At 45.8% G+C, this 27,975-nt stretch overlaps 1 protein-coding gene across 1 annotated transcript; it reads right to left on the bottom strand.

Moving 5' to 3' along the window:
* Positions 1-33: 33 nt before the first annotated feature.
* Positions 34-27,975, bottom strand: LOC146185443 (alpha-tocopherol transfer protein-like). Its single transcript, XM_084606392.1, has 5 exons — positions 27,707-27,975; positions 17,626-17,868; positions 7,086-7,279; positions 1,904-2,014; positions 34-1,183 (listed from the first exon to the last, which is right to left on the bottom strand). Exons 1-5 carry the CDS (start codon positions 27,807-27,809, stop codon positions 1,034-1,036), a joined length of 801 nt encoding a protein of 266 aa, XP_084462518.1. The 5' UTR covers positions 27,810-27,975; the 3' UTR covers positions 34-1,033.

Here is a 27,975-nt window from a genome sequence, read left to right as displayed (position 1 = left end):
GACTTGCACAAGTATGGTGTTTGAAATGGAAGACGCCGTGAGCGAATAGGGTCATAACAGTTTTATTTTTAATTATTTGAAATGCCCTAAAGGCCCAGTAGAGCGTTATATACGGGGGATATGGAATCAAATCGGCGTAGAACAAGATAACAGTTATACCTTGAATGACAAGGGAATATTCCTCATTGTAGATGTCCCAGGGCTATACCGACAGAGTACAAGGCTAAGCCTAGAAAAAACAACTATGAGGGCATTTTAACTCTGCCTCTATAGGGTATAACGCGATAGCAGGCATGGTGTTCTCTATAATTACACGCATACTCTCTTACGTGAAAGATCCCGCGGCATACGCATAAGCCTAGTTTGTTCCCAGGCCGTACTACAAGTCTGGCTCGCGAATCCACGTGTGGTGGGCTTGAATCCTTCCGATGGCCCATAATTTTATTTAAGCGAAATCAATTATTACGTCGAGTTCAACCATTTTAGATATTCAGCTTCCTTTAATTCGCGTGACATATCGTCATGCTTGGCGTGTATTGTAGAGTGTTTGAAATTCCTGCTCGAGGTCATTTACTGTGACATCGTGACCCCCTCGACTAATTAGGATTTTTGTTCACCACTAACTATGCCGACAATGACGACGATGGTGCCGAGATCAAGCATCTGAAAAATGTTCATATCCAAAAGTCACTCAGTAATGAAAGTGGATTCGTGTATAAAGGTTCAAGCTTGAAATACAAGGTTAAAATGCAAAAAAAAAAATAAATAAATTATCGGTACCATGCCGAACAATATCCTAAAGCACCTGAAGTCCTACATCTGCGCTCTTTTTTTTTTTGTAATTTTTCGTATCCTTGCATAGTATACAATAAAACAGAGAAGATTGCAAGAAATATCACACGACGTTCCCCATTCTGTGTCACTGAGTACGATATGCGTCATATAACAACAACAAACGCATTATTGCGATACATATATATAAACGCCAAACGGGGAATGAAAACACTGTACAGCTGCTCTGTACTTGTGCTGTTCAGCTGTTCGCCGATTCGTGCTCTAGGCAAATATTCTTCCAGAAAGCGTTCCAGTCAGTATCGGATGCCGTGCCTCCGTACTCCTTGGGTAGGGCGCTAGCAGGAACGTCTTTTAGGAGTTCGTGCACATTTTTACCGTGGAGGTGTACCTGCAGTAATGCGAAGAGAGGTTATTTACCTGTAAGCAAGCTGCCATATAAGATAGAAATAAAAAGCATGAAAGCAAGAGCAAGCATATACTGCTACCGTTTAGCATTGCTGAAGTTCTGTGTGAGCAAGCAGGCTCGTGGAAACGAACACGGTGTCCCTTCTGTTACTTTCTATAGCATAAAAATAAATGATCCCCAAACTGACCCCCCCCCCCCCCCCCCCCCCCCCAATTGATTAGGGCTCTCGACTAATGAACCTACGGACACTGAATCAAATCCTGGCCATCACGGCCGCTTTTCGATGGAGGCGAAAAGCAAGGCTTCCGTGTAGTGTGCGAAGTTGGTGTACGTGTAGGAGCCGCCCAGGCGGTCACAATTTATAGAGTTTTTCAATATAGCCTCTCTTACAGCCTGTGTCGCTATGGGAAGTTAAACACTACAAACCAAACGAGCATTATGAAGTCAAGCAGCCTTTCTTCTTCCGAGAAGCGAGTTCAGTAAAGCAACGTGTTCATCGGGGCACCCGAATTCGGACCGCCAACGCCTCACTCTCCTGGTTCACTCGTGTCCGAACTATTTGCCCGCTTTCATGTAGCAAGCAAATTCCCAGAATATGCAGTTCATTTTTAAAAAGTTTCAACAAAGATTTACGTTGCCAAACTTGGTGCGCTCAGTGCAGGCCATCTGCACTTTTTGTCCGCAGTCAATCGGGAAACTTACCGCCTTGACCGACTCCTCTTTCAAGAAAGGCTTCATTAGCTTGTACACTGCATCAAAGGCACCTGGCTCCCGAAGAACGTGACCTTCATTGGGCAGAATAGGCAGGCAATACTGCGAGCAAAGAGTGAGCAAAATAAAATCAGGGGAACATTTAAGCTCCTCATTTAAGGGTATGAAGCGACAATGTTAGTAGATCCTGTCTGTGGCGCTGCTTGCGGATCCTCATTCGCATACATGCGCCTTGTGTAATCGCTGATCCCTTAATATGTGCCTCTATTATTTACACGTAGGCACTCGTTGGAATACACTAGTAAGCTACCACCTTTTGTTAAAGACCACGCAGCAAAGATGTCAAACCTAGTTTTGACTAAGCCTTACGATGTGTGCCTGTGTGGCATTGAGTAGTAGCATGTTACTTGGGGCATGTGAATCGCAGTGGATTAGACTCTCATCTCACCTTCTCATTTCAAAGGAACTGTCCGAGTTGGCAGCCCCCGTCGCATCGACCAAAGTTATGTTGCGTCGTGACAATCCGACGATCAGTTAGCACGCGGCCATGCCACCTGTGTACTACCCCGTGCAGGAGGCATACTTGTCATTTTTCGTTCGTTACGCCAGTGATGGCAACGACAACATCGAATTTTCTTGAGAATGGGGACTTAACGTCACTACGTTGAAACCCGTTAAACCCGTTGAAACCCGAGGCTTATTTCGCGCGGAAAAAGCGATGGTAAATAAAGCACGGCGAACTGCGCATACATAAAAAAGATATACCCTTCCCGAGTGTACAGTGCTAGCAGCTCTACTCCAATGAGCGACGTTCAAAACGCGCTCGTGCAGGTGCATCATGCTGTTCATTAAATAGCACTGTAGGGGAATATAGGCACCAGTAGACCATAAAGTATGCTATTTCTGACCAGCCATCTCCTGTGACACAGCAACGAGCGACTGCGCGATAGCATGTCCATTGGCCAGCCATGCGATAGACGAGCCAAGGGTAACCGGGGTGTTACACAGAGCGCTTCAACTAAAACTTTTAAATATATGGAGTTCGAAACAAAAATAATATATTTAAGGGATATACTCCTAACCGATCCACAACCAGTGAAGATAACCTCAGCTGTAGGTGGATGCCTTAGAATATAAGCAAACGCTGCTCGCTGATATCCAGTTATGTAGCAGTAGCTAGTGCTTTACTGCTCACTTTCGCCAAAATTGCGGTGCGCGTGGGTGAATACAGACGCTGATTGTGAATTATGTGGAAGTTACGGTGTCATCGGTGTAAACATGGAAGTGAACATTGCAAAGCGAAATATGTACCCATAAACGAAGTACGTAAGTGCTACATCAGAGATGGTTGGTTTGCCCTTAACGCCAGACAGTGCATCAATGATACATGGTGCCACTGAAGTCGTTGCAAAGCACTGGCAGTACGGCGGTAGAAGGTGAAACGTACACGTCAGACGCGAGGTTGGTATGTATACGGATAATTATATTAAAAGACTAATTCGTGTACTTGAGCAGCAATAAACTCGCTCCATGACTGACGACGGGACGAAGCCTTTAATTCGCGCTTTTAAACGTTTTTTAAACAATTTTCTTTTAGCCTGCTTCCAGTACGTAACACACAATTCAAGTGAATCCCATTGGACCCCCGTTTCTTCTGATATTAGGCTCCCTATTAGGGCCCTTACTATTTTTACTGTATATTAACGACCTCCCGAATAATATCACATCTAAGATTCGCATGTATGCAGATGATTGTGTTATTTATGACATCATTAATTGCACTGAGGATCATTATCAACTGAACACTTCATTACCTACATTTTCTTAATGGTGCATCATCATCATCATCATCATCACCACCACCATCATCCTCAGCCTGACTATACCAACTGCAGGTCGAAGGCCTCTCCAATATTCCTCCAATTAACCCGGTCCTGTGCTAGCTGTATCCACTTGACCCCTGCGAACTTCTTAACCTCATCCGCCTACCTAACTATCTGCCGCCCCCTGCTAGAGTTTGTTACTCTAAGCGACCATCGGTTATCCATCCTTCGCGCTACATGTCCTGCCCATGCCCATTTCTTCTTCTTGATTTCCACTAGAATGTCAGTAACTTGAGTTATTTATCTGACCCACTCTGCACGCTTCCTATCTCTTAATGTTACCCCTACCATTTTTCTTTTCATAGCCCTCTGCGTTGTCCTCAACTTATGAACTCCCTTTGTTAGCCTCCACGTTTCAGCCCCATAGGTAAGTACAGGTAAGATGCAACTGCAATAACTGATGGTGCAATAACTGGCAAATGAGTATTGATTTTCTTGAATCTGTAGTCATGACATTTTCTAACAGCTCCTCCCCTTATTTTTTCGCCTACTCATCTAATAGCGTGTCACTGGAAAGGGTCTCTAATTACAAATATTTATCAGTTATTTTCAGTACCAATTCATCTTGGTCCAAGCATATTGATTGCATTTGTAGCAAAGCCCTCATGAAATCAGAATATTTAAGACGTACTCTAGCTCAAGCTCAAAGTGATGGGAAGTTACTAATGTATAAATCATTAATCTGTCCCGTACTAAACTATGCATGCGTTGTATGGAACCCTCACAAACTAACTGATATTACAAGGATAAAAAGAGTTCAAAAGAAAGCCATTCGTTTCATTTGTCACTAGTATCACCGTGATTTTTCGCCTACTTCTGCTCTCCTTTCGTTACAGCTTACTACACTATCAAGTTACCGGCATTTGGAATCGTTGAAATTCTTGTATTGTATCATTCATGCTCATTATCGACTTTCATCTAACAGTTACACTACTCCAGCATGGCCTACTACCTCCAGATACTACCATGAGCTTAATATTGTCCCCTACTTTGCTCGACATAATCCGTTTAAAAACAGCTTCTTCCCTCGTACCATCGTAGCTTGGAATAAGCTTCCTGGCTCACTTCGCTCCCTTCCTTTACAAAATTTTACTGACGCCATCGCACACTCACTAATTCACACAGTTAAGTACCCTCTAGCCGTTATTAGTGCTGTTACTTTGTTTAAATTTTGTCTTGTTACTGCTCTGCTGACTGTATCGTACAATTATTTTATTGTATCATGCTCACCTCCCACTCCTGCTATAGCTCTGGAAGGGGCTGGAGTATGTAAAAATAAAATTGGAATGTAACCAACTCGCCCAGGAACAAGTTCTCCATGACTGAGATGGGATGGAGTGTGGGATGCAGGCAACGTTGCTTGGGACGGACAAAAGTAGTTTGTTCACGTAAATGTGAGTTATCGGTTGCATAGCAGTACAGCCAGAAAGGAAGACAGCAGAACGCTGGTGAGACTACGAAATGGTGACTACCGCGATTTGGTACTTGGAAACTAAAGTGTGGGAAATCCGACAGGCGTGAGCAGGCAGTCCACTGGAAGACCGTGAACATTTATCTTATGGTCTGTACGCTGGAAAGTCTAACTAGTCAACTGGCCGCCAATGTCATTGTGCGAAGGAAGGTGATATGAAGTCAATAATTGTTCGGATGGCCCTAACCACTGGCGAGAAAAGGGTGGAAGACAAGCGTGAAAAGCATCGACAGTTGACAATACACGCGTGCTAATGGTGTAAAACCAACTTTTTATGTTCTGTCAAGCGCTTTATTTTTTTCTTTCGTGTTTCGCGTGGCTGGTTCCAGGTTACAAAGTAGCGCTGTGCGCCGTTAAAGAGTGCTCGCGTTGCCAAAGAGTGGAACCCTGGGCGAGTTGGTGCATTATGAAGAGAAGAACCAGATTTTACACCAGTCGTCGTGGTGCACGTCTCTTAATTCTCTCGTCCTTGTCCTTAGTGACTTCATAATCCGATGCGCTGGTTCTGTCGTTGCGATGACAACGGTAAGATTGTGCATCTGGCTACGCTGGAAGTCTTTTTGGACCACGAAGCTTTTTTGCGTCAGGTCGTCTTCTCATGTGTCCGTCGTTTTTTGCGCGGTCGTCTTTAGAAGCATGAATCACTAGCCAGCCCAGGACCACGTTTTATTGGATGTTTGCGAGTGTGATGAAATGCTTGGGCACATACTTTCTGGTTACCCTTGCTTTGATCGAAAGCGTATCATTCTTGCTGCTACACTCCGCCGCTTGGACTCTCGTCCTCCTACAGAAGAAAAGATGCTGAGGATGAGGAAAAGATGCTGGAGAAAAGATGCCTTGAAAAAAACGTTACTCAAAAGTTAAAGCGGTGAAGGCGCTTCTGGTGTTCTTAAAGCATTCGAGGTTGAGTTCCCGACTATAACACTTTACGAGTGTGCCCTCTGTCCATTTATCATAGTGGTATGTGCACACGTGAAACCTCATTTCAATGGCGCTCTTTCCTTCCTTTTTCTCCCTTTGTTCCCCTCTCCACGTACAGGGTAGCCTACTGGGCAGCGCCTTTACCTTTCCGTTCTTCTGTTTCTCTCCCTCTTTCTCTCTCTCTCTCTCTCCACACACACACGCACACACGCACACACGCACACACGCACACGCACGCACACACACACACACACACACACACACACACACACACACACACACACACACACACACACACACACACACACACACACACACACACACACACACACACACACACACACACACACACACACACACACACACACACACACACACACACACACACACACACACACACACACACACACACACACACACACACACACACACACACACACACACACACACACACACACACACACACACACACACAAAAGCTGCTAGCTTCAGTTGCGATGTATCTGCATAGACAACTGAACATCAAGCCCTCCAGCGGTCTGTTCAGTATGTTCGCGTACATAATAGTATCGGAATATTCAGTAGTATCATAGAATTCATTCTGACCCCCCGGGAATCTAGTGCTATATCAAAGCTTGAATTGGAAGCATCAGGCGTGCAATGACCGATCAGCTCCAGACGGGGCAGCACTGGTGCCCCTGTAGCAGGAGTGCAACTAGATGACATCCCAAAAGTAGCTGGTAGAGACTGCAGATGAACATCTGAGTGCAACGTTTGTCCCGGTGTAGCTCCGCATGGAACTCGTCGGTCAGACTATGCGGCGTCGGCAGGCCCCCACCTTTGAACGCAAGCGACTAACCGCGAAAAGAGTTTCAAAGGGCAGCTGATATTTCTATACCTGCATATAGTGAAGCAGTTTCCTGGAGTGGCCGATATCAACTGCGCGCACGTTGGCCATGGACCAGCCCTCGAAGTCGCACACTAAACAGACGCCCACCGTCTGCGAAGCAGGGCACCGGGATATGTGCTCGAGGCAGAGCACGAACGCTTGCATCAGCTGCAGGTTGCTCATCTTCGACGGCTTCCACTTTCCTGCGAAGAATGAATGAATGAATGAATGAATGAATGAATGAATGAATGAATGAATGAATGAATGAATGAATGAATGAAAACTTTATTTCCACCGAAAAGGAGCCCTTCATCTCCCGCCCCCGGCACGCAGGCCGGGGAGCGGGTCAGGAGGGCCCCGCAGGCTGAGGTCAGGTGAGGTTACAAGCACTTTTCACGGCCTCAGCCGCTAGGCGGGTCGCGTGCCGCTGAACGGTGGGATCTCCGCTCCGCAGCCGAACCTCCCAGGAAGAAGTCCGACACGCGCGATTACGTCACGCAAGGCTTCTCGCCCGAGTGGTTTATATAGTGGTCACTGGAAGAAAAACATGCAGCCAATTTGAGTAGTTACTCAAATGCGAAGTAGAGTCGCAGCACTGTTTACCCCTTACTTCTCTGTGAATTTTAGTTTGTTAAGCTTGGTTTTATTTTGATATGAAACGTTGTTATGCACACGATTCCGCTTTTTAGATTGTTTATTTTCTTTTTACATTTTAGTGCAAATGAACGAACGAAGTTTACTTTCATAATTGGTTCACAGGAAAGAAAAGACGCAGCTGTCGCACTTGACCTGTGGACGCCTGAACCACGCCGTAAAGGAATGAAGGTGGGAGTGAAAATGGAAAGAAGGAGGAGCCGTAGGGGAGGACTGCGGAGTAATTTCGACCACCTGGGGATCTTTAAGGTGCACTGAAATTGCACAGCACACGGTTGCCTCTCCGTTTCGCCTCCACCAAAACGTAGCCACCGGCGGTCGGGTTCGCTAAGCCGCATGAGGCGCATCGCCACCTTCTCTTTCCCAGCTTCACACAGAAAGAGAGAGAGAGAGAGAGAGCAACTTCGGACAGACATCGGTGAAATCCGTAATTGCGGCTTGTAGTGCTACGCACCTAGGAGAAGTAGGGGTGGGGGTGGGGTTGGGGGGGGGGGATGTTGGTCAGAGAGACTGAGCGGCTTCGGACAGACATCGATGAAATCCGTGACTGTGGCTTGTAATACTACGCACTAAGGAGAAGTGGGGGGGGGGGGGGGGGGGTTTGGTCGCTCCTGGCCCTTCGGGGCTGGGACTGGTAGGTCCCTGCCGCTTGCGGCGGGGGCTAGCCTGCCATTATATTTTTTATCTGTTGTAGGCCGTCATTGCACCTGCTACCGTTTCGGTGGTGATGACGGTTGACGCGCGTCTTTCTCCCTCTTTTCTTTATATTTGTTCTCTATTTTCTCTTCTGCCCTGCCCCGCCGGGGTGGTGCAGTGGTAAGACGCCCGACTACTGTGCCGGAGTACCCGGGTTCGAACCCGACCTCGGCGGCTGCGTTTCGATGGAGGCGAAACGAAGCGGCGTCCGTGTGCTGTGTGATGTCAGCGCACGTTAAAGATCCCCAGGTGGTCGAAATTACTCCGTAGCCCTCCACTACGGCTCCCTTTCTCTCTTTTCACCTTCACTCCCATCTTCCTCCCTTCCCTTACGGCGCGGTTGCGGTGTCCACAGAAAAACAAGTGAGACAGTTACGGCGCCTTTCCCTTCCTATAAATAAAATAAATAATAACTCTCTTCTGCCCTGCCCCGCCGGAGTGGTGCAGTGGTAAGACGCTCGACTACTGTGCCGGAGTACCCGGGCTCGAACCCGACCTCGGCGGCTGCGTTTCGATGGAGGCGAAACGAAGCGGCGTCCGTGTGCTGTGCGATGTCAGCGCACGTTAAAGATCCCCAGGTGGTCGAAATTACGCCTTAGCCCTACACTATGGCTCCTCTTTCTCTCTTTCCACTTTCACTCCCACCTTCCTCCCTTCCCTTACGGCGCGGTTGAGGTGTCCACAGAAAAGAAGTGAGACAGTTACCGCGCCTTTCCCTTCCTATAAATCAATCAGTTTTTTCTGTCCGCACGAGGCAGCGGAGGTGCCTCAGCTACAGCAGGCCCGTGCATTTTCTTTTACTTTTTCCTTCAGTCGCAGCAAAAATGCCATCCTACTTATCCTAAGCATTTTTGCTGCGACTGAAGGAAAAGTAAAAGAAAATACACGGGCCTGCTGTAGCTGAGCCACCTCCGCTGCCTCGTGCGGACAGAAAAAACTGATCGATTTATAGGAAGGGAAAGGCGCGGTAACTGTCTAACTTCTTTTCTGTGGACACGTAAGGGAAGGGAGGAAGGTGGGAGTGAAAGTGGAAAGAGAGAAAGAGGAGCCATAGTGTAGGGCTAAGGAGTAATTTCGACCACCTGGAGATCTTTAACGTGCGCTGACATCGCACAGCACACGGACGCCGCTTCGTTTCGCCTCCATCGAAACGCAGCCGCCGAGGTCGATGCTTAGGAGAAGTAGGATGGGCCCCGCCGGGGCGGTGCAGTGGTAAGACGCCCGACTGCTGTGCCGAAGTTCCCGGGTTCGAACCCGACCCCGGCGGCTGCGTTTCGATGGAGGCGAAACGAAGTGGCGTCCGTGTGCTGTGCGATGTCAGCGCACGTTAAAGATCCCCAGGTGGTCGAAATTACCCGCAGCCCTCCACTACGGCTCCCCTTTCTCTCTTTCCCCTTTCACTCCCACCTTCCTCCCTTCCCTTACGGCGCGGTTCAGGTGTCCACGGAGCAAGTGTGACAGATACTGCGCCTTTCCTTTCCTGTAAACCAATTATTTTTATTTATTAAGTAGGATGGCGAGCGTGTCACGCAGAACTTGACGCATGTCCAGTAAGAAAATAGTTTAAGGAAGTCATTGCAATGTATTGTGAAATTATTGAACTTGTGCATCCAGCATCTGACTGAAAACATTAAAATAATTTTCGTTACGTTACCTTAGTCATGTACGGCCGAGATTTCTTGTGTAAATATTGTATAATTGAGTGCAATAAAAAAAAAAAAGAAGCTACGCGCTAAAAATGATCCGGATCGAAGTTGCAATTGAATGTATTGGCGACCGCCAGGCTAATGCTTTTTCATGTGATATTTATAAAAACGGCTTTGCTCGGCACGACGGAAATAACACTCAGTGTGAGCGCATTTTACACTGCCGCATAATTACGACGCGAATGCATCTGCCTCACCTCCTCTCACAGCGCGATGACCGCAACCTTGGATCGAGGGTGAAGATCCAAATGCTTTAGTGAGGAATGGACAAATTGAAGCAAAATCGCACGCTTTTGAGAAAACAAAAACATTTTCAGCAAAACAATATGTGCAGCGACACTCTTCTTGGTGGGCACCCGAAGCACTGGATGAAATGAAGTAAGAATTTAAAGAACGATGAGGAATATAGATAGACACGTCATAAAGAAGCATTTTGAACACGGTAGGGTGAGACCAAGTGCGAGAAAGATAAACTGTTAAAACCTATGGTGATATTCCCTGCGTTTTTACCGCGAGGTTGCCGAGAGATAAGTCGACTCTAGATGCAGACCTGTCAGATGCTAATGTAGGCGACCTACTAGCCATACGCATCAGCGAATTAGTAGCCGTTCGCAGGCTTTCAGCTGATCAGCAACGAGAGACCGATGTACTACGCAAATGGCGAGCGTGTGCAGCTTGTCGGCTGCCAAATGAAGTGCGAGATTTTGACTGGCTTAGGCGCTGGGGCGTCCTCCCCACGAGACAGCGCCTTGCCAGATGGGGTGTTGTACCCAATGACCAGTGTGCCAACTGCGGTGCTCCCGAGAGCCTCGCGCATGCTTTTTTTTTTTCGAATGTGTAGTTGCGAGAACAATGTGGCAGCTCGCATATAGGATGTTTAACGTCCGCATGAACCCCGGCGTCAGGCGCCAGCGCACCCCTTTTGAACACCTTGTGTTCAGTGTGGTTCTGTTTGTGTTGTGGCGTCGCAGGTGCCTCGCTGAGGCGCCGAACTCCCGCCCGAGCAATGTACCCAGCCTTGCAGAGGATGCGCCTCACCGTCTGGAAGTATCTGTCTGGACAGTTAGAAACTGACGGCGAGACGCGCTTTCTGCGGCGCTGGCACACGCGCTTCTATGTTGTACGAGGCAGCAGACTTGAGATGCCTGTCGTCCTTTATTAGAACCCTCCTCGTTTATACTATTTTCCCCTCTCATGGGGATCATGTTATATTTAGTTTTTTATGCATATGTAATCTATAGGGCTTTGTTTTGTGAGTAATGTATGTATGTATGTATGTATGTATGTATGTATGTATGTATGTATGTATGTATGTATGTATGTATGTATGTATGTATGTATGTATGTATGTATGTATGTATGTATGTATGTATGTATGTATGTATGTATGTATGTATGTATGTATGTATGTATGTATGTATGTATGTATGTATGTATGTATGTATGTATGTAGGTATGCACGTATGTGTGTATGTATGCCTGTATGCATGTATGCCTGTATGCATGCATGCATGCATGCATGCATGCATGTATGTATGTATGTATGTATGTATGTATGTATGTATGTATGTATGTATGTATGTATCTATCTATCTATGTATGTATGTATGTATGTATGTATGTATGTATGTATGTATGTATGTATGTATGTATGTATGTATGTATGTATGTATGTATGTATGTATGTATGTATGTATGTATGTATGTATGTATGTATGTATGTATGTATGTATGTATCCAATAAATTCTCTTTATGTGTAATGGGCTTTATAGCGCATAAGCGACTATGGCTATAATGCAAAAAAAAATAGACGATCTGTTATGTTTATTTATTTTATTTATAAATACCGCAGGCCCTTCTCGGGCCCATGCAGGAGTGGATAAAAAGGGGACAATACAGGGGAACAACTTGGGTACATATATAATACAAAATTAGAATTCATCATCATAGCGGCATTGTGGTGGTAATGATGGCAATTCAGGGAAAACAAAATAGTGGGTTCAGCGCGGAAACAAGTATAGTTACAAAAAATAAAAAATGAAAGTCAGCATCATAGTTTTATCGCGGTGGCATTACTGGTGAATCAATGCTATTGACATGTTCTATGAACGATTCAACTGAGTTGCAGTTTACTGCAGCCGAGGTTAGTTTGTTCCAGTTATATATAGCTGATGGAAACAAAGAGTATTTATGAGCATTAATATGGCTTATGGGTTATGGGTGAAGTGCTTTCTCATGGTTAGTTCTCGAAAAGTGACAAAATGGTTCCTGGAGGTATGCTTCTCTTGATATGTTCCAATTACCGTGATAAAGTAAATACAAAAATTTTAGTCTTGATGTTGTTCTACGCTGTGCCAAGCAGTGAGTGGAATGGCAATATGGTCGTGTTTGAAAAACAGCATCATACGGTACAGTACCAGCTTCATTGTTCAGCTAAAAACAATGGATACATTTTGCGCAATTCCTGGGCTATAATCATTATGGTGCACAAATCATCGCTGTTCTCAATCTGTTCAATCTGAACAATGTTTTTAATCTGTTCAATTTAAACAGTTATATCGGTTCTCAAAACGAACTATCATAAAATAACATGCAAAGAACTTGTCAACAAGTAAGTAGTATAGAGGCAAGATAAATGTCAGTGATGTTGCTTGTTTGGAAAAAAAGATGAAAAAAAATATATATATTATACGTGCTAAAGTTGCTTAACATCATACCTGAATGAAAATCTTAATATCAATTTGTGGACTTATGGTTGATAGGTCTTAACGCCTCGAAACGACAGAGGCATAAAGTACGCCGTAATGGGGGACTCCGGAAACTTCGGCCACCTGGGGTTCTTTAACGTGCGCTGACATCGCACAGCACTCGAAAAGCGGCTGCCAGCCGGGATTCGATACCGCTTGAGGATGATGAAAATGTTTTAGTTAAAAGAAAAGGAGAGGGAAAATTACAGGAGGATTTGGTCGGATCCTTAGTCCGGGATTCCGTTGGCTAAGGCCGCCACCCTCGCCCTTCTCATCAGCACTCGCTGGTCCTCGAGGTCCCAGCTGAGCCTCCCATACTTCCCTGCATTGGCTGTCCTATAGTATGCAAGGCAGTATTAACTTGACAGGCTGGTGTCATATGGTACAAATCTGCTTTATTTCCGCATAATATATATTCAGCTGAGAAGCGAAACTTTACTGGACTATTAAATAACACGGTTTTAATGCGAAAGCATTACCTCGCTGTGTTCACAGGTTTCTGTCCGCAGACCGCGTCCGCAAAATCGTGTCCGCAGCAGTTGTGAGTAATGGAGAAGTAGAGGTTAATGAATGGTGTCAATCGATAGAGGGTGACGTAATGATGTGTCCGAAAAAATAATTGGGCCAATAAGTTAGGTAATTATTTATAGGCAAGAAATTTAAAAGTTGTCCGCAGCAGTTGTAATTGAGAAGTGGTAGAGGTTCATGAGTGGTGTCAATCGATAGAGGGTGACGTAATGTTGGGTCCGAAAAAATAATTAGGCCGATAATTTAGTTAAGCAATTAAGTAGAGGCAAAAAATGTAAACGTAAAGCCGGTAATGGTCTCATGTGCTAAAATAGGTAATTAAGTCCGTAAATTAGGGTGATGTCAAGATGTATCAAATACTAAATAGTTCATTAAATAAGTCAATTAAGGTGACGTCAAGGATGTGACGTCACGCAACCTGAAGTCGAGCCAAAAAAGGGGCATAGGGAAGGGTTGGCGTGCAGTTTGAACGCACCAAAGACTAAACAAGAAGTGAATTAATGGGACGTAAAGGATGTGACGTCACGAAACCGGAAGTAGAGCCGAAAAGCGCATAGGAAAGGATTGGCGCGCAATTTGAAAGTGTAAAGACTAGAATGGGTAAACAAGAAGTGAATTAAGCAACTATAGGAGCAACCAGAAGCAACCAACAGCAGCATCCGTGCTTTCGCATTACTCAAATGCAGATTCTGCAGTGCTCTTTAATTTTTGAATAGGCCTAAATTGCATTATCCTGCTTTATGTAATCCCTTGGATGGGCCCGGTAACTTTTAACTGGATAAGCACAAGTGCTGTAATAAATCTTCGTGTGTTAATAATGGCTGCGGGGAGTCCGAGAGTTGAAGCAGGAAGGAAGAGGTATTCCGGGGAAGAAAAGCTCGTGCGGCGGCGTTTGTGCGCCGCCACCCGAATCCGCTTCTTTGGGCTCAGCCGTCGAGAGGCCTACCCACTGAACTAGAGCGGCGTGGCGCAGATGTTTTTATTGCGATATCAATACTGCACCAGGTTTTGAGCCGTCGCGTGGTCCCGGCGGAGGCCACGCTTGACCTTGAACAGCCGAGGAAGAGGAGGAAAAGGAGGAGCACCAGAAGAAGAAGACTGGTAACTTACGCTCTCGCGTCATATTCTTAAAGGATGAGCTTAAATGTCCCAAATGATGTAGCACCTTTCACTGATAGGGCGTGACAGGGGAATAATGTAGCAGGCAAAAGAAGCTTCCGCCGTTGCTATCGCAATTCAACTAGGGTTAACCAGAGTTAAACCAGAACTGATTTTTTTTCCTCATTTGTCCTCCGTTAAAATGCGGCCGCCGCAGCCGGGATTGTATCTCGAGACATTGAACTCAGCAGCTGTACGAGCGGAACTCATCATTCCTGTCGTTCTGTTTCGTAAAAAAAAAAAAAAGCCTTTAACGCAAGCAGTCTCATCTGATAACGCGTCGGTTTAACTAAACCAAGATATTGTACCTTTTTGGCAAGCACTGCTGTGTTTTGTATGGGTATTTAAATGGCGCAGGAGCGCAGGCCGTGGATAATGCAAATATGTCGGTTGCTCCATCAATGGCTTCCATCAGCGCCGTATTCTCTCAATAGCAATGAACGGCCAAGCGCTTCGTACAGTACGGCATCAAGAAAGTTTATCTCTGCTTCTGTATAAAGAGGCTGCTGCTAGGTTACACATGCCTCAATGCGCTTTCCACAACCTCGATGCATTCTATCCGCAAGTTCATACCACTCGTGCTACCTATATTTGCCAGCCTCACTGGTGATAACTGTCACGCAGCATAAAAAAGGCGAGCTTCCCTCGTTTTTAGAATCAAACAAAGGGAAGCAACACTGTCCTGTGAGCGAAAGCAAACGTAAAAGAGCCCGGGTCATTTGATTGTCATAGGCAGCGCAGCGCCTAGAGAGCGGCGCGTGTCATTGACTTGAATTCTTAGTGTCGCTGTCTGCGTCCGTCGCGACAAACAAGCCTATACTGTTCTGATAAGTCAGACTAACATCGTGTTATACATAGCATCGTCCAGGGAACCGAAGTGAGGCATGCTTGCCTTATCTGCGGGGTTGATGAAATTTGCGTGCCGTGGATTTGCGACTGAAAAGACTTCTTTCCTTTAAGCTCTCCATGCCCCTTTTTGCAGTTGCCGTTGCTCTTTTTTTTTTTTATTTTTTTTTTTTTGCGAATGGCAATCTAAGATGCAAGGGCAGTGCGTAACAAGTGCGCTTTTGTACGTAGAAATTGTCTGATTGCCTGAAAACCTTTATTGGTCTGTTAAGCAATTTCTTACGTATGAACTATAAGACATGTCGTTACGCGCTGCTTCCCAGTTACGACAAAAGAGCGCCCTCGTGGTTAATTTGGGAGGCGAAGTTTGCAAGATGTCTCGACTTGGAGAAAAATTGACCGTTTTGGGTCGTCGCATAAATTACGAGATTCAGCAATAGCTGGCATAAACACCTTTTTGTTGATATGAGCCAGTTTCCGAGCATAGCCTTTCCTTTTCCAGTTTCCTGAGGAAGAAGGGAGGAAAGGCGCGGGGCAAAGTTCCCGTTGCTTGCAGGGGGTGGTTACATGATCACGGGTGAGCATACGAGCCTCAAATAAAGATGACGTTGCTTAAGTCATCTCGGACAAAAGTTGGCAAGTGTCAGGGGACGTCGGAGATCTCGGAACTGCGGAGTTCAAGATTACAGTGTTGATGGGACGCTGAAGACAACTTCATTCAAATATTGTTCTTGGCAATAATAGACTTTAGACTCGTTGGGGCTACGTTGTTGCTTGTTCGACGGCAAAATAAGCGCCTACTACTGAGAAAATTGGGTTTAAGAACTTCCCCGACACTCAGTTCAAACTCGTGACAGCAAGACGGGCGAGGACTCCAGGATTCTTGTTTCAAATTGAATAATATTGCCTCAAAGATTCGTGTTAAAAAGAACCTGCCTTCACGTAATCGCAGTTTCCTTGCAAATCTGACTGGTAATGATGACACGTTCAAAAAAAAAAAAACTTTTGCCGCTTCTAGCCTGCAAAAACCCGGTTTTAATGGAAGTCTCGCTGCAGTCTACGGATACTGACCAATGACTTCGGTTTGGTTTGGTTTGGTTTGGTTTGGTTTGGTTTGGGGGGTTTAACGTCCCAAAGCGACTCAGGCTATGAGAGATGCTCTAGTGGAGGACTCCGGAAATTTCGACCACCTGGGGTTCTTTAACGTGCACTGACATCGCACAGCATACGGGCGCCTTGCTTTTCGTTTTCATCGAAAAGCGGCCGCCGAGGCCGGGATTCGATCCTGCATCCTTGGGAACAATAGTTGAGCACCCTAACCACTGCGCCACCCCGGCGGGACGCCAATAACTTCAGGTCATTCTCACTACCCCTTTAAAAGTTTGGATCATAGTTTTCCTAACTGCGCAGGATTGTAAAACTTAATACATGCCATACGTCTCCCATTATGTGGGTGAAGACATCATGCAGCGTGAAGACTGTTGATTCAAAGCGTACGTCGTTTCCCGTATGAACCAATTTCGCTGTTTAACAGCGCTATGATGTGTTTCCAACTTGAGCGAATCCTTCGAAATATACTCAACAAACTTCATAACACGGTTTGCCTCGCTTTCAAACGGAGAACCGTACACATCCTCACTATGCAGTTAGACCACGAAGCACAGTCGTGCTCGAAGAAATTGCGATTGAACTTTAATAAGTTCTTCATCTTTCACAGCCCCGCCGGGGTGGAGCAGCGGTTACGGCGCTCGACTACTGTTCCCAAGGACGCGGGATCGAATCCCGGCCTCGGCGGCCGCTTTTCGATGGCGGCGAAAAGCAAGGCGCCCATGTGCTGTGCGATCTCAGTGCACGTTAAAGAACCCCAGGTGGTCGAAATTTCCCCAGTCCTCCACTACGACGTCTCTCATAGCCTGAGTCGCTTTAGGACGTTAAACCCCACAAACCAAACAAAACTAATCATCTTTCACAGAAACTAAAATGTCTGTTAATAAGTTGCAACGCGCTTTCAGAAATCGGAAAACCGCAGTTCTGCCTGGGTATTATAGTGTCTCGCACCCCTTTCCGCACGCCGTTTTCTTGCTAATTAGGAGCAGATGTCTGCTCCCTTCTTTTATTTGTCTTAGTTGAAACCGCAGCAACTGACATCTTTGCCGAAATAGGTACAAACAGAACACAGCCCAGTACCCATATAGCCGTCCCTGTTCACTTACCAAATTTGCAGATAAGGACAGGCTTGCCGCGAAGATTCTTTTCCGGCATGATCGTGAAGAGCTCTTGAGCCACTTCCCTGATCTTATGGGGCTCCCTGAGCCCTTCGAAGAGTTTGGGGGCAGAGACCTTGATTGCGCAGTACTTCTTGAAGGTGTCCAGCGCCGCCTTGGCGTCATATTTGCGAAGTCTTATGAAGCGTAGCAAGTCGGCGGAGTCTGGCGAGGCCTTCAGTTCCGGCTCACCTGAACAATAAAAGAGCGAACAGCATCGCTGAGCTCGCAGTATTGGTAAGATGCATCCTCGACTTCGGGAAGCAAAGCAAGTCGAGGGCACGCTCGTACTAGAACGCGAATAATGCTTCCTTCAACTGGTCATCACAAAATGACGCAACGTGCAACACATTGCTGATACGGCCTACAGGAGATAAGGGCTTTACTTCCAACATTTCGCGCTTTCCGTAAATGCAATGCGCTACGATAGAGGGCACGAAAAGCAAGAATGCAGTGAGGTAACCCCTCTTCTTTTATTTCGTGGCTGTCTGCACCACTTTACAGCTCCATTTTACCCGTAATGCTTCGCAGACAGGCGAATAATCTGCTGCCCTTCATAGGGTGCGGGTGGTATCTAACGCGACAATACGTCCGCGTTACCGGGCCGGCTCCGCACATTAGCATGAGATGCCGCAAAGCCGTATTATGGGGCCTCAGTGGCATCCCTGACATCCAGAATCTGCATAACTCAAAAATACTGCCTGTCAGATGCGAGTGTTATCAGGACTTCGCTACCATCTCTGCAACGATTGTGATTATAGACGACATGTAGGAATCCGTAGTAATGCAAATGGTTATTCTGCACTATGCCCGTGCCTCATTTGCATTTGCACTGCCTGCGGAGGTGGTTTGCATACTGAATTCGTTATGCAGCACTTGTTTGTTTTGTCCAGTTTTCTCGTCAGCTGCACTACGATTCCAGAATGAGCGCATGCCAACTCGTCCGTCTCTCAGTCCTCACGAGAACATGGTCAGTAATCGTTGCTGTGTGACAGCATATATTCATTTGGTATTTACAATACACCAGTCATGCCTGATCCGATGAGGAAGGCGGGATGAAAGCAACATCAAAGCAGCTTTTATTTGGCAACTGCGGCGTATATACACAGTAAACTCTTCGCGCATCACCAGGCATAAACACTATTCATTGTCACGGAGTTGCTTCTAAATTAAAATTATATTTCTCCAATTATCATCAGAACTTAATTCTAAACCTCGCGCCACAATTTCAGTATCCTCAACATTGTTACGAAGAAAAGGTAGTCTTATGAGGGAACACTGCTATCAGAATAACAAAGAGTTCAAAGAAAGAAAAAGAAAGCCCCAAGGATACAGCCTAATTAAGGCTAAAAATACATTCCGGTCGAATGGCAGCGCCACCAGAACAATAAACAATTTGACGTCGTACTCTGAACTTTCCTTCAGCCTTTCAGTGTTTTTTTTTTTTTTTTTTTGAGAACTCAGCATATACTGTGAGGCTGTTGTATTCGCTTCTTGGGCCATGCTTGACTCTATAAGTAGCCCCATGCATTTGTAAGCACGCATTTTGGATTGAAAACCATCACCAAAGTGTGAACGCTTTCTTCAAACCCATGTTCACTTCGTTGAGCGACCGAAAAAAAAAAAAACTTAATCTATGCTTTCATTTCTAAATTGACAGATTTTTCAAGAAATATGTTAAACCCAACGAATGAACAGCCCTCAAGGGTATATAGCCTTGGCAGGATCTGAGAAGTGTACAGAGAACCGTCGGAGTATGACTTCGAGCGACATCCAAGGGAATGCGGAGCCATTAACGTGTATGCGTTCTCCATTCGCCAGAGAAAACGTGTTCTGACCCTCGTATTATCGATCATGACGGTTATTTATGTTCCGTGTGCTTAGACTTACTAAGAAATACGCAAGAGAGGTGTTTGTACCGCGCTGAAGCATAAACCTCTTATTGAGGAAAATAGAGGTATGCCGTTCTTATTGATGCTCTGAGCTATTACTGATGCCCAACTCTGATGACCTCGCTTCTTGAGTACACAAAGTCTTTCCTGCGTGTATGTCGTACCGTTGTTCTGCCACGTACAAATGTGTATAACTTCAGCTCAGTTTCAACGGCGGTTTCACCAAAGAGGGGAGCTTTAGAGTTTGTTTGTTTGTTTGTCTGTCTGTTTGTTTGTTTTCGCAAGTGAAAGCCTACTCTGTGTACAGTATAACGAGCCATTTAGAGAGCATACTTCATTCTGTCACGCGCTGTCCTGGATATATTGACACATTTGTTGTATTGTATTCACATCGTGGCGTCGCTTGCTGGTCTAACGTTGACTTGTATTTATGATGAGTAGTTACGGCTCCGTGTATTGACGCTATGTATGCATTGTGTAAATTGCATGTTTTGCAAAGCATTGTATGCCTGCTCCTGCCTAAAGCCTGACACTCAGGCTGGCATTATGTTCTTAAATAGACACACAGTGCTACCACAGAATGCGAAAGAGATACGCTCCAAACAATAATTCGAGTCAAAGATCTACAGTAATGGTCACTGCTCGATGGGCACCGCTTTCGATACAGCATGCGAGTTTTCATGTATGCACACATGCTGCACAGAAAAAACTTAGGTTAGGGGGCGTCAAACGCAGCGCATTAAGCTATTTCGCTCCACGGGTCCGGAAGTATACAAATGCGCTGTGCAGTACGGCCCAGTTCGGTTCAACTAACTCACACTCCCCTCACGTCTGGTCATGGTGAATATCCCCAGTCTTCAGTCTGCGGCTTCGTGAAAACCCCACTCCAGCCAACAGATAATTCAACTCGAGGGCACTTATGACCGAATCGGTTGCAAATGAGACTGGGTACTTCCTTTCGATCATTTGCTAGTTAATGTTATTAGACCAGTCGAATGTCTTTTCCTGGAGGGTTTCTACGTAGTTAACGTGTATTTAGCATCTTTTTACCGCCATGAATGCAGAAAAAAAATGAACTTTTTCAAACTTCATTATGATGTCTGTTTATAACGTTATGAATACACGCTTTCGTTTTGTCGTTTCTTTTTTTTTTATCCATGATATAACTTCAGCTTTTAGGTGAAATACTCAGTTCGACAGCTGGGAAGAATGTTTTCATGGTTTCTTCTTCAAATTCTGCTGTTAGGGTTTTAACTTCGCGCACATCTCTAAACCAGTTTTAAGAGGCATATATTATAACGTGCTCGCAGCCAAAGCTTTTTTCGGCGCATACGGGCCTCTCGCATAATCAGCGCGCTGCGCTTTCATCATTTAAAAATGAACGACAAGGATCTGTTTTAACCCAGCATTAGACGAATTTTCAGCTGGCATTCCATGACTATGCAAAACGTATCTTTTCCGTCTTCACGGAATCTCGTGCGAAAAAGTTGTCCCGTAATAGCGACGCAAGATGTGATTCCGTTTGGGTGGGCCAGCTTGAATGACGGGATTCTAATGGCGTAAAAAAGTTGATAGGACACATTTGCATCAGTATGTTATACAGCTTCTTTGCGCAGTCGGTGCACCATCGTTCGCCTACCAAACTTAATCGCACCAACTGGAAGGGAAGCATGCTACTGTAAATGCGCACTGCATGAAAAAGTTCTGGCAAACGCTAGTTTTCAGTTGATAGTCGTGGATAAGCTCGAAGGATACCTTTTTTTCGGGTGCCAGATGTTGTGAACAAATTTATAATTGGGCTGGGTAACTCGTTATGCAAGTGCGTAGATATGATATTAAAGCTAGCGGAAGGCGTCTTTGAAAAAAAAAAAAAATAGTCATCATACTCGCTACAGGTAGTCTTACAGTACCAATGATACTAAATAATACAGCGATATGCGATCCTCGCAGAAGGCAATTGATTCACAACACATCGTCACGACTTATGAACAAATGCAGCTATGAAAAGGGACAGCTCAGTATAGGAAAACTTTGACTCAAAATGGAGTATTAGAGTCCGGGAACTTAAGCTGCACTAGAACTGCAATTCATGTTTACGTATAAATAAAGCAAGGACAAGGGATGGTAATGGAGGAGATAATCTTCGGGTAGCGAGTCAGGTCAAAAAGTTATCTCACGGCTCTTGTGCACTGGCGGCACTCCGTGCTGGGGGAAGAGGACGACCGGCAGCGGCGGACTTTTGCGGGGACGGCGTCTGAGCGGACAGCGGACACGTGAGACGCATAGCTTGAGACACCGTATCTCTGTGCGCTGACAAGGGATGGTGGCCTCTTTATTAACCCTTTTCCCAGGGGTGCGAGTCCATCACCCATGTCCCATTTTCGAGTAACGCTTTAATTTAATGACGAAGCCTTGGGATGTATCTGATAAAAAGTTACGAAAGAGCCTCTTGGCCCGTTACTGAGTAGTAACACAGAGCACCTAAAAATAGATGGAGATTTGAACATACGTTCACGAGTGAATCAGCTGGTCGACGCTAAAATATTCGCCGTAATCCTCGTAGTGAAGTTATTTGTGAGCATTGTGTTCAGTTCTGGATAGGACTTGTGCCGTAACATGTCTGATTAGTCACTGCCGGATATAATCAATTAATACAACAACGAAAAAACGTTGCGACGTATTAAGTTGCATTAGAGGTAACGAGACTTGATTGTTCTGAGGGGAAAGGTTAATTTTTATCTTTACACGCTATATGGAGATAATTTCACTTGCATTCAGAATCAGCCGTTTGTCTCTTGCGATCTTGTCGCGTGTTTATCATCCCGTTTGATGCCGTTTATTCACAGCAACGAGCCGATGAGCTTCTCACACTTCATTTGCTGGTGCAGCAAGAAAAAAAAAAAAGAGAGAAATATCGATATCATAAATGCTTACTCTGGAAGCACGATAACGGTACAGCATATAACAAGAGGGCAGACGAAACAAAGACGTGCCATTGTAACTGTAAGCCTCACCTTAATCAAACTTCCCCGCTCCGAAACGGCAACCAGTATGTGGTTCTTTCGCCACTTTTTCAAGCACCAATGCTCACAAATCACTTCACTACGATGATAATAACGAATATCATTTTAGCGTCAACCAGCTGATTTACACGTGAATGTATAAGCCTTCGCATGAATAGGACGTGGATGAATGATGATGTATACATTTGACATGTGCCCTCCCAACTACCACCCAGTGTGTTCTTGAGGAAGAAGGCACATTTATGAACGTGAAAAGCTTTACTACTGCTCATCTAAGCAATGAAATTAAGAATGAGGCTTAAAGCATTTAATCATCTGTCGGACTATACCCACTGCAGGCCTATCCCATACTCTTCTAATTAACCCGATCATATGCTATAGCTTTATCCACTCTACGCTTGGAGACTTCTTAAACTCATCATCCCACCTTTCCCTGCTACGCTTTCTTTCCCTAGTAGTCCAGTTTGTTGCGTCTCTCATAGCCGGAGTCGCTTTGGGACGTTAAACCCCACAAGTCAATCTAATCCAGTTTGTTACCCTAAGCGACCATCGGTTATCCTCTTTCTTCTCATTATATGTCGTGCACATGCCCATTTCTTCTTGATTTTCACTAGAACGGCATTAACTCGAGTTATTTCTCTGGCCCACTTTGTACGCTTCCGGTCTCTTAACTTTACACCTGCCATTTGCGTTCCATACGCAGGTATCTGCGTTGTCCTCAACCTAAGTAAAAAGCACTCAAAGATGAGCACCAAAATCGCTCGGCCTATGCCGACAACAGGTCTTCCAAGTTGACCAGTACAAATCTCGAGGGCAGGATTGGCAGCAACTCTCAAGACCATGTAAGAATAGGCAAACGCTCACCCTGCAGCTTTGCCTTCTCGAAACAAACTCGATCGCGAATATAGAGTTTGGCCCTCCGCAGGTGAGTTGGAGGTTATAAGACAGACCCACTCAATCGTTGCCGCATATACGAGCTGAGGTGTGGCGCGCGCTCACTTTTACTGTAGGAACTGTTGAGGCTGCAAGGAAAACCTCATCAAGCAGTCCACTGCAGGCACTCGAAGTACCCGCACCGAACGCCAATCGACTATATTGCGGCCAGCGCAGGTAGACGGAGGTGAAGCTACGCCACCCCGCGGCCCTATTTGTGCAATAGTGTGAACATTAAACTAACTTGTTGCGACCAATAGTAGACGGACAAACACCGTCGTAGTCGTGGCAACGAACCTACGAGAGACTTTTTGTCACATAAGCCAGACTTCGATGAAAAAGGTATCAGGGTCGTACGACGTATAGCTTTATGGGCAGCTATAAAACATCCGTCCAACGTTTTTTAAAAAGGATGCGTCCGACGTTCTTTTAGCCATAGCAATTTTCGAAATATACATATTCTCGTACGGCACGCATCATAGAATTGCAATTGGAAATTGCCGCTATCTGCAAACGCCCTTCCCCAACACCAAATATAACACTGTGCGCAGCAAGTCGTTGGTTTTGTGGACGTTATTGTTCTGCAGCTACTCCGCTCTAAAGTGTCTTAGATTCCCTCCTCATCATCTGTTATGAACGGACAAGTATCGAACGCAGTATTTCGGTTTCGACCCCTCGTGTGTGTGTGTGTGTGTGTGTGTGTGTGTGTGTGTGTGTGTGTGTGTGTGTGTGTGTGTGTGTGTGTGTGTGTGTGTGTGTGTGTGTGTGTGTGTGTGTGTGTGTGTGTGTGTGTGTGTGTGTGTGTGTGTGTGTGTGTGTGTGTGTGTGTGTGTGTGTGTGTGTGTGTGTGTGTGTGTGTGTGTGTGTGTGTGTGTGTGTGTGTGTGTGTGTGTGTGTGTGTGTGTGTGTGTGTGTGTGTGTGTGTGTGTGTGTGTGTGTGTGTGTGTGTGTGTGTGTGTGTGTGTGTGTGTGTGTGTGTGTGTGTGTGTGTGTGTGTGTGTGTGTGTGTGTGTGTGTGTGTGTGTGTGTGTGTGTGTGTGTGTGTGTGTGTGTGTGTGTGTGTGTGTGTGTGTGTGTGTGTGTGTGTGTGTGTGTGTGTGTGTGTGTGTGTGTGTGTGTGTGTGTGTGTGTGTGTGTGTGTGTGTGTGTGTGTGTGTGTGTGTGTGTGTGTGTGTGTGTGTGTGTGTGTGTGTGTGTGTGTGCAGCTTTATCTGTCATTATGCAGGCTTACTCGTGGGCTGTAATTTAGCAGTGTTATACTGCTGTCACACGGGCACTTCCGATCACGGTCGAGTCAGATCCCTGTTAAAGTTTCGAACGCATTGCACGTGCAACGCTGCTACAAGTTCCCACTCGATCCCGATTCATGTACTCGTTGTTGTGAAAATGGTGGCAAGCATATGGAGGCGCTCTACGTAATCAACTGAGGTAAACAAATGCACTTCCGGTCGAAAATCGCATGACTGTGATGCAGCTGCAGAGGGTCTGCTGCAAACGCACGGAAAACGTCGTGGACTGGTCGTGTTCGTGGCCGCTCCGTTTGAATTTATATTAAGGCAGGAGCGTTGTGCTGACGCCGTCGTGGGGATCGAGTAGCACTGAATAGAAACAGTTAAAAGACGAGTGTTTGGGTTCCTTGGAGGTCCCCGGTGTTTTTGAGCATGACTCCTCCTGCGGAAGTAGCGCATGAGTTGGAGGGAAGGACTGCATTGTATGTTTCATCGAAGGTTTCGTGGACGCCCAGTGTGACCAGTTTAGATATTCAAAAACACATGGTGAGTGTTTTCAAAAAAGTGCCGATGTGATTTTTATTAAAGTCTCAAGCTATTTAATTTCGAACACCTATGGCCAGTACCGATTAGTACCAATCAGCTAAACAATTAGGTGTTCTAAAGCACATAAATAAGCATGCTGACAGAAGTACAGCATAGACTAGCCCCCTAACCGCAGGGCTCAAGGCTGGCGAAGGTCAACACACTGCGTCCAGCAATATTGGCTGTGTTGCTGGACGCAGTGACAAGGATCCGCAAGGAAAGCTGGCAAACGGGAGCCTTCAGTGTTGCTGCTTCATACCCTTAAAGGTGGAGCTTAAGTGTTCACCTAAATTATTTAGGAGAGGCCCCTTCAGGCCCCTCGCCACAATTTCGCTACCATGCTGGCAACGTCTTTTTTGCTCTTCCTTCTTGACACCTCTCTTTTTCTCAAATCCTGGTTGCGACCACGCGATCGCACTCGCGTCCGCTGGGTTTCTTCGCCAAAAACGACTCTCACCCTGAAATGCTGGGCTGTTTTTTCTATGGTCAGCGTTCCAAGCGATCAAATATAGCAGAAATATTCCCGGCTGATCTCTCCGTGACTTGCGATGGGCAGTATGAAACTTCGTCACTATGTGCATGCTAACAGAAGGCAATCTTATACCACGATCAAGGTAGTTTCACTGCGTACACTTCCGTAACGAGCATCTCGTGCTCGTCATGTCACCCTTCGTGCCTGGGCTGCTGCGGCGAGCTTTATTTGTCATTATAGCAACGGGATTTCGCGGAAAGACGCTATAGCACCACATCGTGGTTCCTAGCACAGATAACTTGAGTTCAACCCGTCCGGCTGCGAAAACAGTGTCCACGGTTTCCAAATTCGGCTCGCTTTGATCACCTACTTTATTTTTCTTTATGCGTCAGCCTTGCGTGCACACATTGTTTTTCCTTATACATGTGCACAAATACCTGTATCCTCTTCTATGGAAATAGCAGCGTACGACGCATGAAACGCGTATCCGCTGACGTATTTAGCACCGCTTCCGGCAATGGCAGGAGAAATTCCTTCAATAGTTCACACTATATTGAGTGCAAAATATTGTACAATATGAGTAGGATGAATTCAGAAGCATAAGAAATGTTCTCGTTTTGCATGCATAAGAGAAATCACACGAAAGCCTTTGTTGACATGTGTCGGGGAACTAAGCGTTATATACTTAACACGCTATGCAAACCAACAATTTAGAGACTTGACACTGGTCTCAGGGTCGTACGGTAGCTCTACATAGTGGTGTAGTTATTAAGCTTTGCAAATACCTTATTCCCGCTTCGACAGTCACGATTTATGACACTATTAAGTGTCTGAGACGGACACAACATGCCTTTTATTCTGACAATTGTTCGGCAGTCTCGCGTCAACAGTACGACGCCTTTTGTTTCATATGCACGCACGTCGCACTCTGCCCAAGCGATCAGTTGATATTCAAGCGAATGCACACAGTATTCGTTGAGCGCTATCCTTTGTGTTTAATCAACTATCGCTTCATAAAAATATGCTTACTAGCCACAAATTTAATGGAGCACACTTCAACATATTCGCATTCGTCTGCCGCGGGCACAGTCGCTACGACGTTGCAGTGCAAGCTTGCATTTTCTTTTGGCGTGTTGAAAACATTGTCAATTTGAAATAGTCTTTATACTTTATCTCTGCTGATGTCACGAAAAGTTGACGGTTAGAAAACCAGCAGTGCGCATATGCTGTCTTGGTCCGTCATTAGACATAAACATGGCAGCCAGCTGCACTGGCGGTATAAATGCAGGCACTGACACGAACGCGGACGCCACACTTGGGAAAGACCCACATTACCCGCAAAAAAAAGTATAAGCTGCTCAGAGATCCACTCCATGGCAACATTATCTTATCATTTTCATCTACCCTGCACCTCACCGGAAAACTGGTAGGCTGCGCGTGCTGCTCACCTTGAAATTGCAAGTGACCAACCTTTCCCGTATAATGGAATGAGCGACACCAGCGGCTTTCAGCCGTGGAGCCCTTCTTCAGCTGATTTTATCTTTGCTTCTCAATAACTATTTTCCTGAACAGCGCTGCCGCCACCGTTGACGGCGGCGCAACCACAGCGCGCTTAGCCCTCTTTGGGAGAGAAGCCTTGAGCATTTCGGCAGCTTTTATTTATTTTATTTACGTGCATACCGCAGCCCATTGGTGAGGTCCTCGGGACCGAAGGGTTCTTTGAGAAACGCATGCAGATTTTATCGAATAATGCACGGTCATCTGAGTTTGCTTCTGGGTCATGCAGTTAGACTATATATAGTATTCGACCATCAGATATGTGCATAGACACGCTATACACATATTTTGAACATAATGAGCAATATAACAAATAAACGAGCCAACTGTGCGCCTTACCCTCTAAAAGCTTCCTAAGTTCCGCTAGGGACTCCTCGGCGGCGCCGTCCAGGTTGATTTCTTCAGTTTGTGACACGAGCTGGTCTGCGAAACCGGATTCCATTTCGCTGTCGCGCTCAGGGAAGCCTTTTCTGAACCGCCGAGCAGCACTTCGGGAGCACTTGTCGAGTGATCGAGTAGTCTAGTCCTAATCAGGGGAGCGGACGAGGTTTGATACAGTGCTCCCTCCGCCTTCGTTGCACGCCGCACGCGGACTGCCGCTCTAAATG

Source organism: Amblyomma maculatum, chromosome 6, assembly GCF_055883805.1.
Source record: "Amblyomma maculatum isolate TAMU_Amacu chromosome 6, ASM5588380v1, whole genome shotgun sequence".
NCBI lineage: Eukaryota > Metazoa > Arthropoda > Arachnida > Ixodida > Ixodidae > Amblyomma > Amblyomma maculatum.
This window is presented reverse-complemented; position numbering and strand designations above follow the sequence as displayed.

Excerpts from the sequence above, each read along its gene's own strand:
- LOC146185443 (XM_084606392.1), bottom strand. The coding sequence starts at position 27,809 with ATGGAATCCGGTTTCGCAGACCAGCTCGTGTCACAAACTGAAGAAATC. Across the intron at positions 7,280-17,625 it reads TGTCCTTATCTGCAAATTTG|GAAAGTGGAAGCCGTCGAAG; the intron begins GTAAGTGAACAG and ends CATTCTTCGCAG. Across the intron at positions 2,015-7,085 it reads AACTGCTTCACTATATGCAG|TATTGCCTGCCTATTCTGCC; the intron begins GTATAGAAATAT and ends CTTTGCTCGCAG.